Source organism: Vulpes vulpes, chromosome X, assembly GCF_048418805.1.
Source record: "Vulpes vulpes isolate BD-2025 chromosome X, VulVul3, whole genome shotgun sequence".
In the NCBI taxonomy this organism is placed as follows: domain Eukaryota; kingdom Metazoa; phylum Chordata; class Mammalia; order Carnivora; family Canidae; genus Vulpes; species Vulpes vulpes.
The window spans coordinates 32,750,400-32,764,953 of NC_132796.1; the positions used below are offsets into that span (position 1 = coordinate 32,750,400).

General features: G+C 39.4%; 1 protein-coding gene across 20 annotated transcripts in view; it reads left to right on the forward strand.

Moving 5' to 3' along the window:
• The window catches only part of SYTL5 (synaptotagmin like 5), a 232,873-nt gene that overhangs the window by 131,387 nt on the left and 86,932 nt on the right, over positions 1-14,554 (forward strand). For 13 of the 20 annotated variants that reach the window (XM_072744795.1, XM_072744802.1, XM_072744791.1 and 10 more), the window contains exon 2: positions 1,931-2,220. In XM_072744795.1, the coding sequence (XP_072600896.1) occupies positions 2,102-2,220 (119 nt within the window). In that variant the 5' untranslated portion in view covers positions 1,931-2,101. Of the gene's footprint in view, positions 1-1,761; positions 2,221-14,554 lie in introns of all 20 variants that reach the window. The other 7 variants (XM_072744798.1, XM_072744801.1, XM_072744794.1 and 4 more) reach the window with 1 other exon arrangement.

Consider the following 14,554-nt stretch of genomic DNA (forward strand, 5'->3'; position numbering starts at 1 on the left):
GTCAAGCTTGGGGCTCTCTGATCCCTGCTGCCTCTAGGACTTTGAAGATTTAGGAAAGGCCTTCAGTCAGTCTGGGAGTCTGTACTGACCAGGGCAGTTTTCTCAGTGGGGGCTAACTCTTGACCCCTTGGAAGAAGTTCAGTTCTTTTTTTTATTTTAAAGATTTTATTTATTTATTCATGAGAGACCGAGAGAGAGAGAGAGAGAGAGAGAGAGAGAGAGAGGCAGGCAGAGACACAGGCAGAGGGAGAAGCAGGCTCCATGTAAGGAGCCTGATGTGGGGCCCAATCCCGAGACTTCAGGATCACACCCTGGGTGGAAGGCCGGCCCCAAACTGCTGAGCCACCCAGGGATCCCAAGAAGTTCAGTTCTGAGTCATTTCAGCCAAGTTATGGTTTGGTGTACAGTGTATATAACAAACACCTGGGGACTTTGGAAAGTTAGACTCTGGACAAGGTCCTGTCCTTTCAGATCTCCTGAGATTTTTTTAAAAGATTTTTATTATTCATGAGACACACAGAGAGAGGCAGAGACCTAGGCAGAGAGAGAAGCAGACTCCCTGGGGGAGCCTGATGTGAGACTCCATCCCAGGACCCCGGGATCATGCCCTGAGCCAAAGGCAGATGCTCAACCACTGAGCTACCTAGGTGTCCCCAGATCTCCTGAGATTTTGATGTGAGCCTAACCTTGTGGCAACTGGGAGGCCCCAGAGCAGGCTTTGGGTATCTAGTTACACTTGGAAACCTGGCTAGAGCCAAGCAAACCAAGTGTAACTTGCCCATGGACTGTAGTTCATAGACCTGGGAGGGAAGCTGAGGGACAGTGTCAGGGCATGAGGCCACAGGCTGAGTCTTCATTCTTAAGGGGGATATACAGAGAGAATCTACATAGCAAGCTAATGAAAGAATGTGCTTAAGAGTTAGGGTGAGGGGCAAGGCGTGATGAGCTGCTTACTTGGACAAGGAGAAGTTTCAGAATATCTATTTTGCGGTATATAATATATACCTAGAATAATTCACTAATATGTACATCATGAGATATAAATATTCACCTTGAGAATACAACATCATCCAATATGGTTGAAACTCCTATATTCTCTTTGATTGCATCTCTGAACTCCCTCATGAAATTCCTTGTGTTTATACTACATATATGCTGTCTTTCTGGATGAATTCTTCTGTAACTTCATTTTTTTTCATTCATTGCTGTTTGTGAGAAACATTCCAACTAATACATATAGCACTGATTCATATTGGTCTTGCCAGCAGTGCTTTTTATGCAGTGGTCCTAGTTGTGGGGGACGAAGGGATGGAATAGGAGGGAGCCAGTTAAGGGACAGTCCAAACTGTGTACACAGACGGGTCCCACAGTGGTAACCCAATTCACCCATGGGTCAGCTGCAAGGGTGGAAAGAGGACCTAGCCAGTAAAGGAAACAAATTGTAATGGAAGAAGCTGAATTTGCACAGAGAATGTGGAATCAACTAAATATAAATGATATTTCATGGTAACAAACACAGTTATTAGTAGTTGCTTAGTAATTGCATATTAACTTAGTAGTTAGTAATTAGTTGCTTAGTAATTGCATAGTTACCTAGTAATTGCATATTACCTGATTAAAATGTTTAAGTGTGTCACTCTTTCAACAATTAGACACTATATGTGCGTTATTCAGAAAATGGCCTAATTCGTTTTTCTAATTAATTTTTCCCTCCTTTGGTTTCTCTATATCCCCTGTGTTTTCTGGATTCTGTCCCAGCAGATCTGATTCCTGCTCTGTGGCATTCTGAAGAATCGATGTTCGTCATTACTAGTGAAACTCAGCTGCCACCTGATGGGACAGCACAGCAAAGGCTTTGGCGATCTTTCTGAGTTAGAGCAATACTGACACTCTTGGAATATAATCCCAGTGATGTCTCTTTTCTGTGTAGCCTGGAAGAATACCTGACCACCATCGGCAGTTCTTCTGAGACCTTATAAAAACTGCTCTGCCATCAAACAACTGAGCGACTCTGGGCTGTTCAGGGGGGCCTTAAGAACTGTGCATATCAAGTCACCTGGAAGATTAAACCACTGCTACTCAGAGCTGCTGCTGCAATACCATGTCTAAGAACTCGGAGTTGATCAATCTGTCATTTTTGTTAGATCATGAGAAGGAAATGATCCTGGGAGTCCTAAAGAGAGATGAATATTTGAAAAAAGTGGAAGACAAGAGAATAAGGTAATGTTCTTTTATCTTTTCTGCCCTTCCCAGCAGCTGTTTGAAGCATGTTAGAACAGAGAATAGGCAACTGCGACTGTAATGGAGACATGTTGGTCAGTGACTTCAGGGTTTCCCAGCAGTAGCTCAGATATCAGAGAACATCTTTGATATTTTATCATTTAGCTAGATTCTATCCCATCTAATTCTCTCCATGCCTTGGTTTCCTCATTCCTAAAACAAGGATAATAAAAGTGCCCACCTCATAGGGTTGTTGCAAGGGTTGAGGGAGATAATATACGTGCAGTGCCTGGTATGTAAGCTCACAATTATTTATTTATAATACCTTTCTCAGATCAGTCTTCCTGGGAATTTGTTCCCATCGTAGCTGAGAGAAGGAGATCTGGAGAGTGAAAAAGTCTAATTTTCCAGAGACCACCTGGATTCTTAAAAATAAGTCTCTGTATGGGTAACATGAAATAATATGGGCACAGTTGAATTTCACATGAGTTGTAGGCAAGGTTGATATTTAGCTCAACTCCCAGGCATGACCTCACCTGTCTTTCAGCTAGCATCCATTCTGATTGGTCATGTCATCTCTTCTGAGCATTGTTCTGATTGGTCGTCACATCCTTTGGGATTGTTTGCTGCTTGTACTGTGTTGCTTGTTAAATATATTTGGCTATTACATCTCACCCCTGTCTACAGGAGTGGAAATAAAGAGTTCCCTTCTCAGCGACTACCTACTATTATGCAACAGGTAGCTTTTTTTTGTCTTATGGGTCTCCCAAAACTGCGATTATTTTGACCACAGTGTTATGAAACTGGAAGTCAACCACAAGAAAAAATCTTGAAAGGCCACAAAAATTTAAGTTTATTTTTTATTGAGGAAAAATCTTGTCATAAGATTATGTGTTGCAAAGATATTCAGCATGCCTAAAGGACCTAGGATCCTAGAATTGGAAATACATTGAAATAGTCTCAATTGATGCTTACTTCATAGTTAAGTGCCCAGAATTTTTATATCCATCATTTGTAGGTATTCAACCAATCTTAAAGAAATAGAAGCTTTGATGAAAATTATTGCAATTTTTCTATGCCTGGAGTTCAGGTTAATGCAGTTCACGATTTTAAAGATATCAGAAATGATGTTTTGGGTATTTGTATTCTAGTCACAAGAAGTGACTCAATTGTCTAATGTGCTACAAAAAGTTGTATTGTTGGCAAGAGGCAAGGTAGTAGCTAGTAACTGATGACATGCACGGGGGAATTAAAAATCACTCTATTTAGGAAAACACGATTTAATAACCAAATCCTCAGAAATGCAGAAGTGTAGTGAATTCCTATTTGTTCAGGATATTTGCTTCTGTCATTCCCAATAACTTTTCCTAATTATCCATTATACTACTTTTCCTTCTCCTCTTTCTTCCCTTGTCCTTTTTCCCTATTCTCTGTAAAGAAAAGTAGCTGAGTGTATAAGATACAACAGAGCTATTGAGAATAAAGTTGTTGATTTCCTGGCTCTTCAAATTTGAGGAAAGCAGAAGAAAGGCTTTGATAGATCTATGTGATACCTTTATAGAAAATAGATTTTTTTTATGGGTGCCTAGGTGATTAAGCCTTTACCTTTGGCTCCAGTCATGATCCCGAGGTTCTGGGATCCAGCCCCACATGGGGCTCCCTGCTCAGTGGGGAGTCTGCTTCTCCCTCTCCCTCTGCCCCTTCCTTCCCCTGCTCTCTCTCTCTCTCTCTCTCAAATAAATAAATAAAATCTTTTTTAAAAAAGAAAATAGTTTTTTTTTAAAAGCTGCTATATCTTATTCTCTTCTTTAATAGCAATGGTGGTTGTGCTCACTTCAGCGGCACATATGATAGCAATGGTGGCTAATATTTTATTGAATTTTTTTCTATGCCAAATATTTTCTCATTTTGTTCTCAGCTACCAAGATATGAGCCCAGTTGGCTCAGGCTCTGCCATTCCTTAACAGCTTTGTAGTGCCATGGTGTTTAGAGTAGTATGTGCTGTTGAATCACATATCCACATTTGTTGATTCACGTCTTAGTTATACCATGAAATCTTTGCAGCACTTCAGACAGGTTGCTTCCACGAATAAATCTAGTTCCCTTATTTGATAAAACAGAAATAATAACATCAGGTACCTCATAAGATTGTTGTAGGGCTTAAATAAGCTAATATTATCAAGAGCTTAGAAGAATGCTGGCATACAGTTAGTACTTAATAATTGCTGGCTATAATCGTCAGCCCTGTTGTTTGGTATGTGTTGTAGTGAACACTGGCAGTGCTCTGCTGAGATCTCCTCAGGTCCCCTGTTGGCTCTGCTCTCATCTACAAGTTTCTACATGTTTATTGCCAAGGATGGTGTCTGTTACCTTCTTGAGAGGACTACCCTTGGGTGGCTGGAGGTTGACATTTTGTCGGTGTCAAGGGGAAGTGTACATAATGATGAGTAAGACAGAAGTGGAAGGAATGGTTTCACGGAAGAGGTAACACTTGTGCTTGGCCTTGAAATGTGAAAAAGATTTGACTTTGGCAGTTACATGTCAACTGCATTTTAGCTGTTTACCATGAACCACAAAATTGCCTTCAGATCCTGCTAATGAGTTTCAGAAGGAAACGGGAGCCAAAGACAATTTTTAAGAATTATGATGATTACAGAGAAGTAACTGATATGGAAAGTTAGTAAATTGGACTTCGGAAAGCAGTGGATTGATTGTTTCTTTGTGTGTTTGTTTCAGTTGGTTATGCTTAAAGAAAATAGAAACATTGAAGAATGTAAAAACTGTGTCAAATCAGCGCTTTAGGCCTAATGTCCAACTGTGCACTACAGTCCACCTAGCCACTGAAGTGTGGCATTAATTTTTTTAAAGATATTTTATTTATTCATGAGAGACACAGAGGGAGAGGTAGAGACATAGGCAGAGGGAGAAGCAGGCTCCCTGCAGGGAGCCTGATGTGGGACTGGATCCCGGGACTCCAGGATTAAGACCTGAGCTGAAGGCAGATGCTTAACCACCGAGCCACCCAGGCATCCCAAGTGTGGCATTAATTAAATTAGGACTGGTCTCAGGGTGTTTCTCAAGGTGCTCTGCACCCAGAAGGCACATGGCAAGCCTGATTAATTACCTCCAGGCTTGAACTGAAGGCTGGAGAGACGTGTCTACCTACTAACAGCATTTTAGGTTCACCCAGGAGGCTCAAATGTATCTGTTTTCCTTCAGATCAAGCAGGAAGAAATGGTAGGAGATATCTAGGTTTCAACTATTACAGAGTGATTATGGAGTAGGAGTTTTTTTTAAATGTTCTCTGTCAAGAACAGATCACTTTGTTTAAGTGATGACTTTAATGCAGTGAAGAAAGAGGGAGGAAGTGAGGCTAATCAAATTGACCTATCAACAGTGAATGCAAATGGAACAAATATAGTTTGGAAGCACAAAATAAAGATCTTTGTTGGCCATATTGTACCTTAGATTTTTCTAACTTTGGAAGAACTCACCCTAACACAGAAGAGGACATGGTTCATAGTATTCGCTAAAAAATCTTATTAACAAAATCTTACTTTACTTGATCTTCCACACCTAAAAACAAATACTGTTAAATGTCTACTTTGTGGTATTATTGGCCTATATAAGAAATCTTCAGTTTATAAATTTAGCAGTTCATTGGGGCTCTATTCTTACTGAGAAGATCTCATTTTCTTTTGGCCACAATGCATGAAAACATATCTGGACTTAATGTTCTCTTTGACACCTATTCTTGGGCCTGTCTCAGTAATGAACTCTGGGAGTTGCCTTATAGCATACATTTCTCTTTTCTTCCTCCCTACCCAAATCTTGGTTTTGCCCAGCACCAGCAGTGGATTTCTAAAATATATTTGATCATCCCTTGACTAATATTCCTCTAGCAACTAACATTGGTCTGGAGGTAGACATGAGACCAAAGATGACCCACTCAAACATATAGCCCAGATTTGTGGAAGATTCTCTTTCCCACTGGACGTATTCAGTGAAACGTTATCACTGTTGCTGTTGAGGATGAAAACCAGCACAGTGATGAGGCTGAACCAAAATAATTACAGAAAATTGTTATCAACATCCTGATATACTAGAACCTGCCACACTCCTGGGCTTCTTCCATAAGCAATATAATATATTTCCATGTTACCTATAGCGATTTGAGTCTGATTTTCTGTTACATGCAGCCCAAGGCATCCTATAATCTCCAGAGTCAGAAGTAATCAACATTTGTTGAGAACCTTCTATAGGCCAAATGCTATGTATTTATTATTGGAATAATAATGGTGAGCAGAGGGGCACCTGGGTGGCTCAGTTGGTTAAGCATCTGCCTTCAGCTCAGGTCATGATCTCAGGGTCCTGGGATCAAGCCCCGCATCAGGCTCCCTACTCAGCAAGAAGCCTGCTTCTCCCTCTCCCCTGCTCATTCATTCATTCATTCTCTCTCTCTCTCTCTCTCTCAAATACATAAAATCTTTAAAAAAATAAAGATGAGCAGAGACACTATATTAATGTTTGTTGGATCCATAAACATAAAGAAGTTTGTAGTCATGAATCAGGCTTTGTTCATGGTGCAGACTAGAGGTCAGTAAACTTTTTCTGTAAAGGGCCAGATAGTAAATATTTTAGGCTCTACAGGGTATGCATTCTATGTTATGATTACTTCAGTCTGCCATTGTAGTATGAAAGCAGCAATAGACAATGTGTAAACAAATGGGTATGGCCAATAAAGCTGTATTTACAAGAAACAGGTGGTGGGCTGGATTTGGCTCAAGGACTGTAATTTGTTGACCTTTGGTGTTGAAAACAACACCTTGGTAGATTGTAGCCTTGGGAATAACTATAGACACCTAAAAGCCTTGATAAGCCACCTTAGTGAGCAGCGGGACTTTTATAGTCCAAGAGATAAGATGGAGTTGGACTAGAACCCATCAACTATCAGAGATAGAACATGGGCTTCTGCCTGGGAGGTTAGATGATTTCACAGGGTCCTGCTATCTCCAGGATATTTTTATGCCTCCCTCAGTCTGTAGTGACTAATGTGCTGGAACAACTTAAATATGTTTCATTGCCTCTCTAGAAGAACAGTACAGTGAGTATGAGGTAGAGAAAATACCAAGAACTAGCAGAAGGTTCTGCGAAATTGTGAGGGACAGGTTACAAATTCATTTTCCTGATGAGATAAGAACTGTGACTATCCCATTTACAGATGGCAAACTGATGTGCCAAATCCAGTAACTTGTCCAAGTTTGCATAGCTGTAAGTGGCCGAACTGTGGTTTGAAGCCTCACTGTCTGGCTCCAGAGCTCACATGCTCCTCTTTGGTCACTTTTAACCTCTGGGAGATGTATCTGACCCTTCAGGGGGGCCAGAAAAAGGAATAGTAGACTATTCAATGCCTACCTCACACCAGAGAATGTATTACTCAATTTATAAATATCCCTCATTGAACCCCCATGTCATCTGTGAGGTATGTACTCTTCTGATGTACTATAGTTGTGGCAACTAGCATTTACTAAATAATTGGTCAAACTGGTAAACAACAGCAGTGAGGTTCTTTCATTCCATATTGCTTCCCTCTCCTCTCTGCTGTGATGTTTATGCACTGAGGGCACCTGTAAGACCCCGTTGGAGGTCCACCCATAGCCTTACTCTCAGGTAAATGGAACAAAGCAGAAAACATTCCGTCAGCCTGGTATTTATGGACAGTTGTGACCTATAAGCTGTGTAACATTATCCAGAGTTGCCATGACATTTATTTGAAGCATTGCTTTTATAGTGAAAACTGACAAGAGTTCCTCATGCTGTTTTAGTCTTTAGGCATACTGAAATCAAAGTGCAAGTGTATTATGTTTTGTTCCACACAGCTGGCTCCACCGAGATGGGCCACTAAGCAAGCCAGAGTTTAGTGTCATCAAGAGACTGCAGAGCCCAGCCTGGAAACAGCCATTCCCATTACGGCTTTGTTTTTATGTGGTTGATTCCATCATTTTAGAACAGGATCGGGAAGGAGAGAGAAGAAGAGAGGAACAGAGGGGGGAAAGTGTATTCAAATTGGCTACACGGAGTCCTACAGATAAGCTAAATATTCGGTTCAAATGGATTCAAAGTGATTTCTAGACTTACACATTCAGCCTGGAAGTTAAGGAGACCAGTTAGTACCAAGCAATAATATCCTCTAATACTCTACAAATGTTTGATGTGTGGAGCTGTTTGTTTTTCCAAATCTTATCACTACCACTAAGAACAAAACTAGTTTAGGGGAGGAGGGTGGGGGGGGGTGAATGGGTGACGGGCACTGAGGGGGCCACTTGATGGGATGAGCACTGGGTGTTATTCTGTAAGTTGGCAAATTGAACACCAATAAAAAATAATTTTATTATATAAAAAAAAGAACAAAACTAGTTTCACCTTCTGAAAAGCCTAAAGGCTCACTGTCCCCATAAAACACTGGGAGAACAATTGGAGTGGACTTCTAGTTTGGTAAACATTTTGTTTCAATCCTAATAGAATTGCCACAAAGCTTCTTAATGGATTAACAGAAACTCCCAGTGTGAACATACTGGCTCCTTTATAAAACCTAAACTCTTTTTTTGAGTCACAGAGAAATGAAAAAAGAAAATCCAGCTCTGCTTTAAAAGAATTTAAAACCTTGGAGGTTTTCCTACCAAAGAACTTAAGAATTTACATATATACACACATATATAGAGGAAGTAACTTAAATTTTGATTCTACAGCACTTGCATCCAAGTAATTCTTATTTGTAGGGCTCACCTTGGGAAAGGGCCACAAATACCTGATATTGAGTGATGTTTCCAACATTGGATTATCCAAATAAGTAAACATACTTGCTAGACCATATTTTTTTTTGTTTGAAATAATACAGTCACTGTAGTCATAAGTAAAATAGTCACCTATGCAGAATGTGTGTGTATGCTATATAGCATGTCTGTCTGTCTGTCTCTCTCATGCCTTTGACTTTTCTCCAAATTCCCCTTTCAGTAACCTTTTCCTTTCCTTGTATACTGCTCTAACCAGGATTGGTATAGAGGACATGGTATAGAGACAGCATGGGTTAATTTGCACTCACATCCAGGAAACTACCATTCCTTTTTACTGTAAATTGAAGAAACAAAGACCTAGAGAGCCTGCGTTGTTCTTGGGGTAGGTTGTTGGGCCTGGGAGGGTGAGTGAAGAGGACTCACCCTCCACAGGTAGGTCAGTTCATTAGGGAAGTTTTAATTAAGTGAATACCAACTCTATTCATGGGAAAATAGGCATTTTATAGCTAAGGAAATATACAAGTGAAAACTTCACTAATAGAAAAGTCACCTGTAACATTTTAGATTTCAGGCATGTGACCGTTCTATAACAACAGTTTGTATGAATATTTATGTATTAATGGAAATTAGGGTTTAATTTAAATCTGTATTAGTAGGCTGACATGCACTTACTAATTTTTCTTTTTTTTAAGATTTATTTATTTATTTTTGAGAGGAGTGCTTGACCAGAGGGAGAGGCAAAGGGAGAGGGAAAGAGAATGAAGCAGACTCTCCACTGAATGCAGAGCCTAACATAGGGCTCAGTCTGAGGACCCTGAGATCACCACCTGAGCCTAAATCTGGTTGAATGCTTAACCCACTGAGCCACCCAGCTGCCCCATATTTACTAATTTTCCCAATCATTTCATTGCAGAGAAATTCAGTATAACTCAAACATTACCTGCAAATGTCTAAAATTAATGAAACTTTTGTATAGTACAGGATTTTTCTAAAGTGTTTAAAATCACTAGGATCTGTAAAGGGCATCAATGTCTACAATATTTTTTTGTATTAGAAATCCTCAGTCCAATTAAATATTTAATATCTTCTGATATATTTTCATTATAGAAGTAATATATTCATTATAGAAAATTAGAAAATACATGTAATTTGAACTTTCTTCCCAGAGACAGTTTCTACTTGTTGAAGTTCCTTCCTGTTACTTTTTTGTGTATACATATAATTTTCACATAACTGGAACCATATTACACATATAATTTATATTCTCTATATTTGTTTAATATTATTTAATGAAAATTTGTCATATTAAAAATTCTCTAGATGCATAATTTTTATTGGCTGGATGAGATTTCATAACATGGTTGTACAATATTTTCAATTTCCCTGAAAATCCTTATTCGTAAGTCTTCTGTCTTAATTTTTTATTATATTGTAATTCATATTTTGATTTATATTTCTTTTATTTATTTATTTATTTTTTATTTTATTTTATTTTTTTATATTTCTTTAAAATTGAAAATTTGTTTTCCAGAAATGTGTCAGTTTTCTTTTTATTATACTATTCCCTCATACCCCTGCTAACATCAAAATTGTTGTTACAAATGTTTACTAACATGATAGTGTCCTATGTCAATTTGCATTTATGTGTTTATTAGTGTTTTTACATGATTGCAAGCAATTTTTATTTCCTCTCATGATTTTTTTTATTCATGTTGTTTGTCCATTTACTATTGAGTGTTAGTGCTGTTTCAGTATAGATGTGTATGAATTCTTTTTGTCATATTTGGGAGATACATTTCTAAGATTCAGCAAAAATTCGTTGAGTATTCGTTGAGGACATACAAGATATAGAATTGGACGTGAATTAGCTTCTTATCTAACAGAAGCAAAATTGTGTTCTATTGGATTGTGCAAAATCTCCACTTTCACATTGACTCAAACTTAATTGATACATTCTTTGTATAAAATGTAAATAATTTATATCTTTAAAAGATGCTATGAACAGTATTTTAAAGCCAGGATTTGCATTCTCCCCTACCTCTGTAATAGTATGCATACTATTTATGGGCGTAGAAATTAGGGTAAGTTCATCTCTGAGCGTCAGAAAACCAAAATAATAGTAGAGGAGAGTTAAATAAGAGAGAAGTTTATTTCATTTTTTGCCTTGATCAAGTCATGAGGAAAGCAGTTGGGGCTCATAATGATGACTCCATGCTCATCAGAGACCCAGGATCTTTCTACCTGATTAGTCTGCTATCTTCAACATGGGCTAATATCTGTTAAAGTAAAAAAAATTGGGGATCCCTGGGTGGCTCCTCGGTTTGGAACCTGCCTTCAGCCCTGGGCATGATACTGGAGACCCAGGATCCAGTCCCACATCGGGCTTCCTGCATGGAACCTGCTTCTTCCTCTGCCTGTGTCTCTGTGCCTGTGCCTGTGTGTGTGTGTGTGTGTGTGTGTGTCTCATGAATAAATTAAAAAAATCTTTTTTAAAAAGTTATTCTGACATGTATTAAAATGGTAAGGAAGACTTTTTACTCAGGACTATTGAAATACATTTTAAGACTATCACAAAAAAATTAAAAACAAAAGGCTATGGCAATAGGTGAGAGAGATCCAGGCCAACTCCAAATGCAGCAAAGGCAGCTGGGGATTTATAGCCAATGAGGAGAGTGAGGGGGTCAATGAATGGAAAAACTCTTACTGAAAGCAAGCCAAGGTAACATATCAAGAGTAGGAGTATTCTTACTATGCTGATTTGGCAGGATCCCTGCTGAATCTGGGCTATGCAAGCCAAAGACAGAGCTCAAGGACAAAGATTAGTCAAAGAGAGACCTCAGAGGAACCTGTCTCAAGTTTGGTCAAGGTGACAATCTTTGTTACACCTCATGGTCCAAGATGGCTGCTCCAGTGCTTGTCATACTGTCCTGATTCCAGTCAGCAGGGAGAGGGACCGAGGGCAGAAAGAAAGGTTCCCTTCCCTTAACGATATTTTGGAGAAGTTTCACAGATGACCTTGCTTTCATTGCATTGGCCACCATGTGGTCACATGACTGTACTTAGCTACAAGGGAGCTTGGATATGTAACTGGGAAATGTGTTCTTTCTTCTGGGTGGCCATGTGACTAACTCACATTTGGGTTTTTTAAAAAATATTTATTTATTTATTAATGAGAGATACAGAGAGAGAGAGAGATACACACAGGCAGAGGGAGAAGCAGGTTCCATGCAGGGAGCCTGATGTGGGACTCGATCCTGGGTCTCCAAGATCAGGCCCTGGGCTGAAGGCAATGCTAAACTGCTGAGCCACCAGGGCTGCCCTGGAGTTTTTATTGGTATAAAAGAGTAGGAATATTGGGAAAAAAAATAAGCATTCTGAAAAAATGGATGTAATTAAGAATTATTAATTAGATTTGTTAATTACTCCAAACAGATCTTATCTTCCTTTTCATGGAATCTGAAAGCAGTCATCAGAGGTGAATTTCAGTGAAGCATATAAGAAAAAAATAGCACATAAAGAAAATGATATTTGTATTCATCCTCAATGAATTTTGGTGATTGACATCCCTTGTACTATGTACGGCTACTGATAACTAGGAAAACTGCCAGAAGTGTTTTTTTGTAATCACCTTTAGCTATGAAAATATGAGTTCCTGTAAGCACCACCTAAACAGGTAAAATGGGAAAAATTAAGGACTGACAACTGTCCTTGCTGAGCCTGTAAGTCCTTCCTTGCTGCATTTAAAATAATTTAGTTTATACAAATTCAATTTATAGACATTTTAGAATAAATGTCAGCTCTGTGTTTACAAAAATTAAAACTACTGTGTGCCTGTATTCAGTAGCAGAAGCAGTTTTAAGGGATTTTTCAAGGGCAACATGTTCTCTTTGAGTTCTTTTTTTGTCGGGAATCCCTGGGTGGCTCAGCTGTTTAGCGCCTGCCTTCAGCACTAAGAGAGCGAGAGGCAGAGACATAGGCAGAGGGAGAAGCAGGCTCCATGCACCGGGAGCCTGACGTGGGATTCGATCCCGGGTCTCCAGGATCGCGCCCTGGGCCAAAGGCAGGTGCTAAACCGCTGCGCCACCCAGGGATCCCTGTTTAGGTTTTAATAATAGGTTCTGCACACAGAAGCTACAATCAAAATGAAAGAAGTATTTTTATAATCAGAGTAGAGAAAGGAGATCCGATCCCCCTCCCTGGATTTTCCTTAGGCAATTATGAACTAGCCCCAGCCCAATGTTGGTGGCATTGCCTCTGGATGCGAATGAAAGATAGGAATGCTAGGAGCTGTGCGGCATCAGGCTGCTGTGACAGTATTCTGCTGGCATATATTATTTCAGTAATTTTTGTCTCATTGTGTTGGTTTAGCAATACTTTTCATCAGTCATTGTGGTTTTGCTCTCTTAAAGGAATATCAAACGCTAGTTCTAGGGAAGGATTTAGCATGCAGGCCTTGCAGCAGAATCTGAAGCAGAACCTGAGAACAGCATTTTTGTAAGTGGACAATAATGAAAAGACCTAATATTTACTGAGTTCGTATCATATTTGTTGGAAAATAGTTTTGGCTATGGGTGACAGAGACACATTATAATAATAGCTTAAATAAGATGGGAATATATTGCTCTCTAATAGAAAAGCCTGGATTGATTGACAGCTTTGTGATATTGTTCTGGTGGCTCCGTTATAGTATGGGTCTGGGCACCTTGTCTTTTTTGTTGTGCCACCACCTTGACAGTTTAGTTCGTAATCCAAGATGACTCACTCTTCTGTTTTCATCTCAGCCTCTGGAAGCGAATAGGGGTTCAAGGGAAACGGATATCCCTTGCCCATTAGGGCCCTGACCTAGAGTTTGTCTATATCATTTGTGATCACATCCCATCAGTTAACATTTAGTCCTATAACAAAACCTAACTGCAAGGGATACTGGGAAATGTAGTCTTTATTCTGAGGGGCCATGAGCCTAGTTAGACATGCCACTAATATAGAAGAAGAGAACAGATATAGAGAGACAAGAACCAGAATTGCCGATTCCATAATACTCCATGTCAAGCTGGGCTTAACACTTTATTTAGTGTTCACAACATCATCTTCCCTAATGCTCATAAAAACTTTATGAAGTTGCAGCTATTATGACTCTTTTTTGCAGAAAGAGTATTTTGAGGCACAGAGAGGTTAAGTAATTTTCTTAAAGTTTGTGATATGATAAGTGGCAAAGCCAGGGTTTGAACCTAGGCAGTCTGCCTTCAGAGCCCTATGCTCTGGGCCACTATACAGTCCTTGCGTTGTGTTATCTCTCTTGGGCTTTGATGTGTTCCCCCAGATGAGATGGGGGATTGTTGAAGGCATCGAGGAATCAAAGATGCTTTGTGAATTGTTATTTATAGCTTCCTCTTCCAGGCAGCTAATTGCTTCCATTCCAAAATTCCCATCTTATTTGGTGCAAAATAATGTTCGGTACAATTGAGTCTAGACAGGGTAACAAAAGAAAAAGAATGCCACACAAATGTGACAGGAATTTTAATGAAAGCAATTCCTGATTT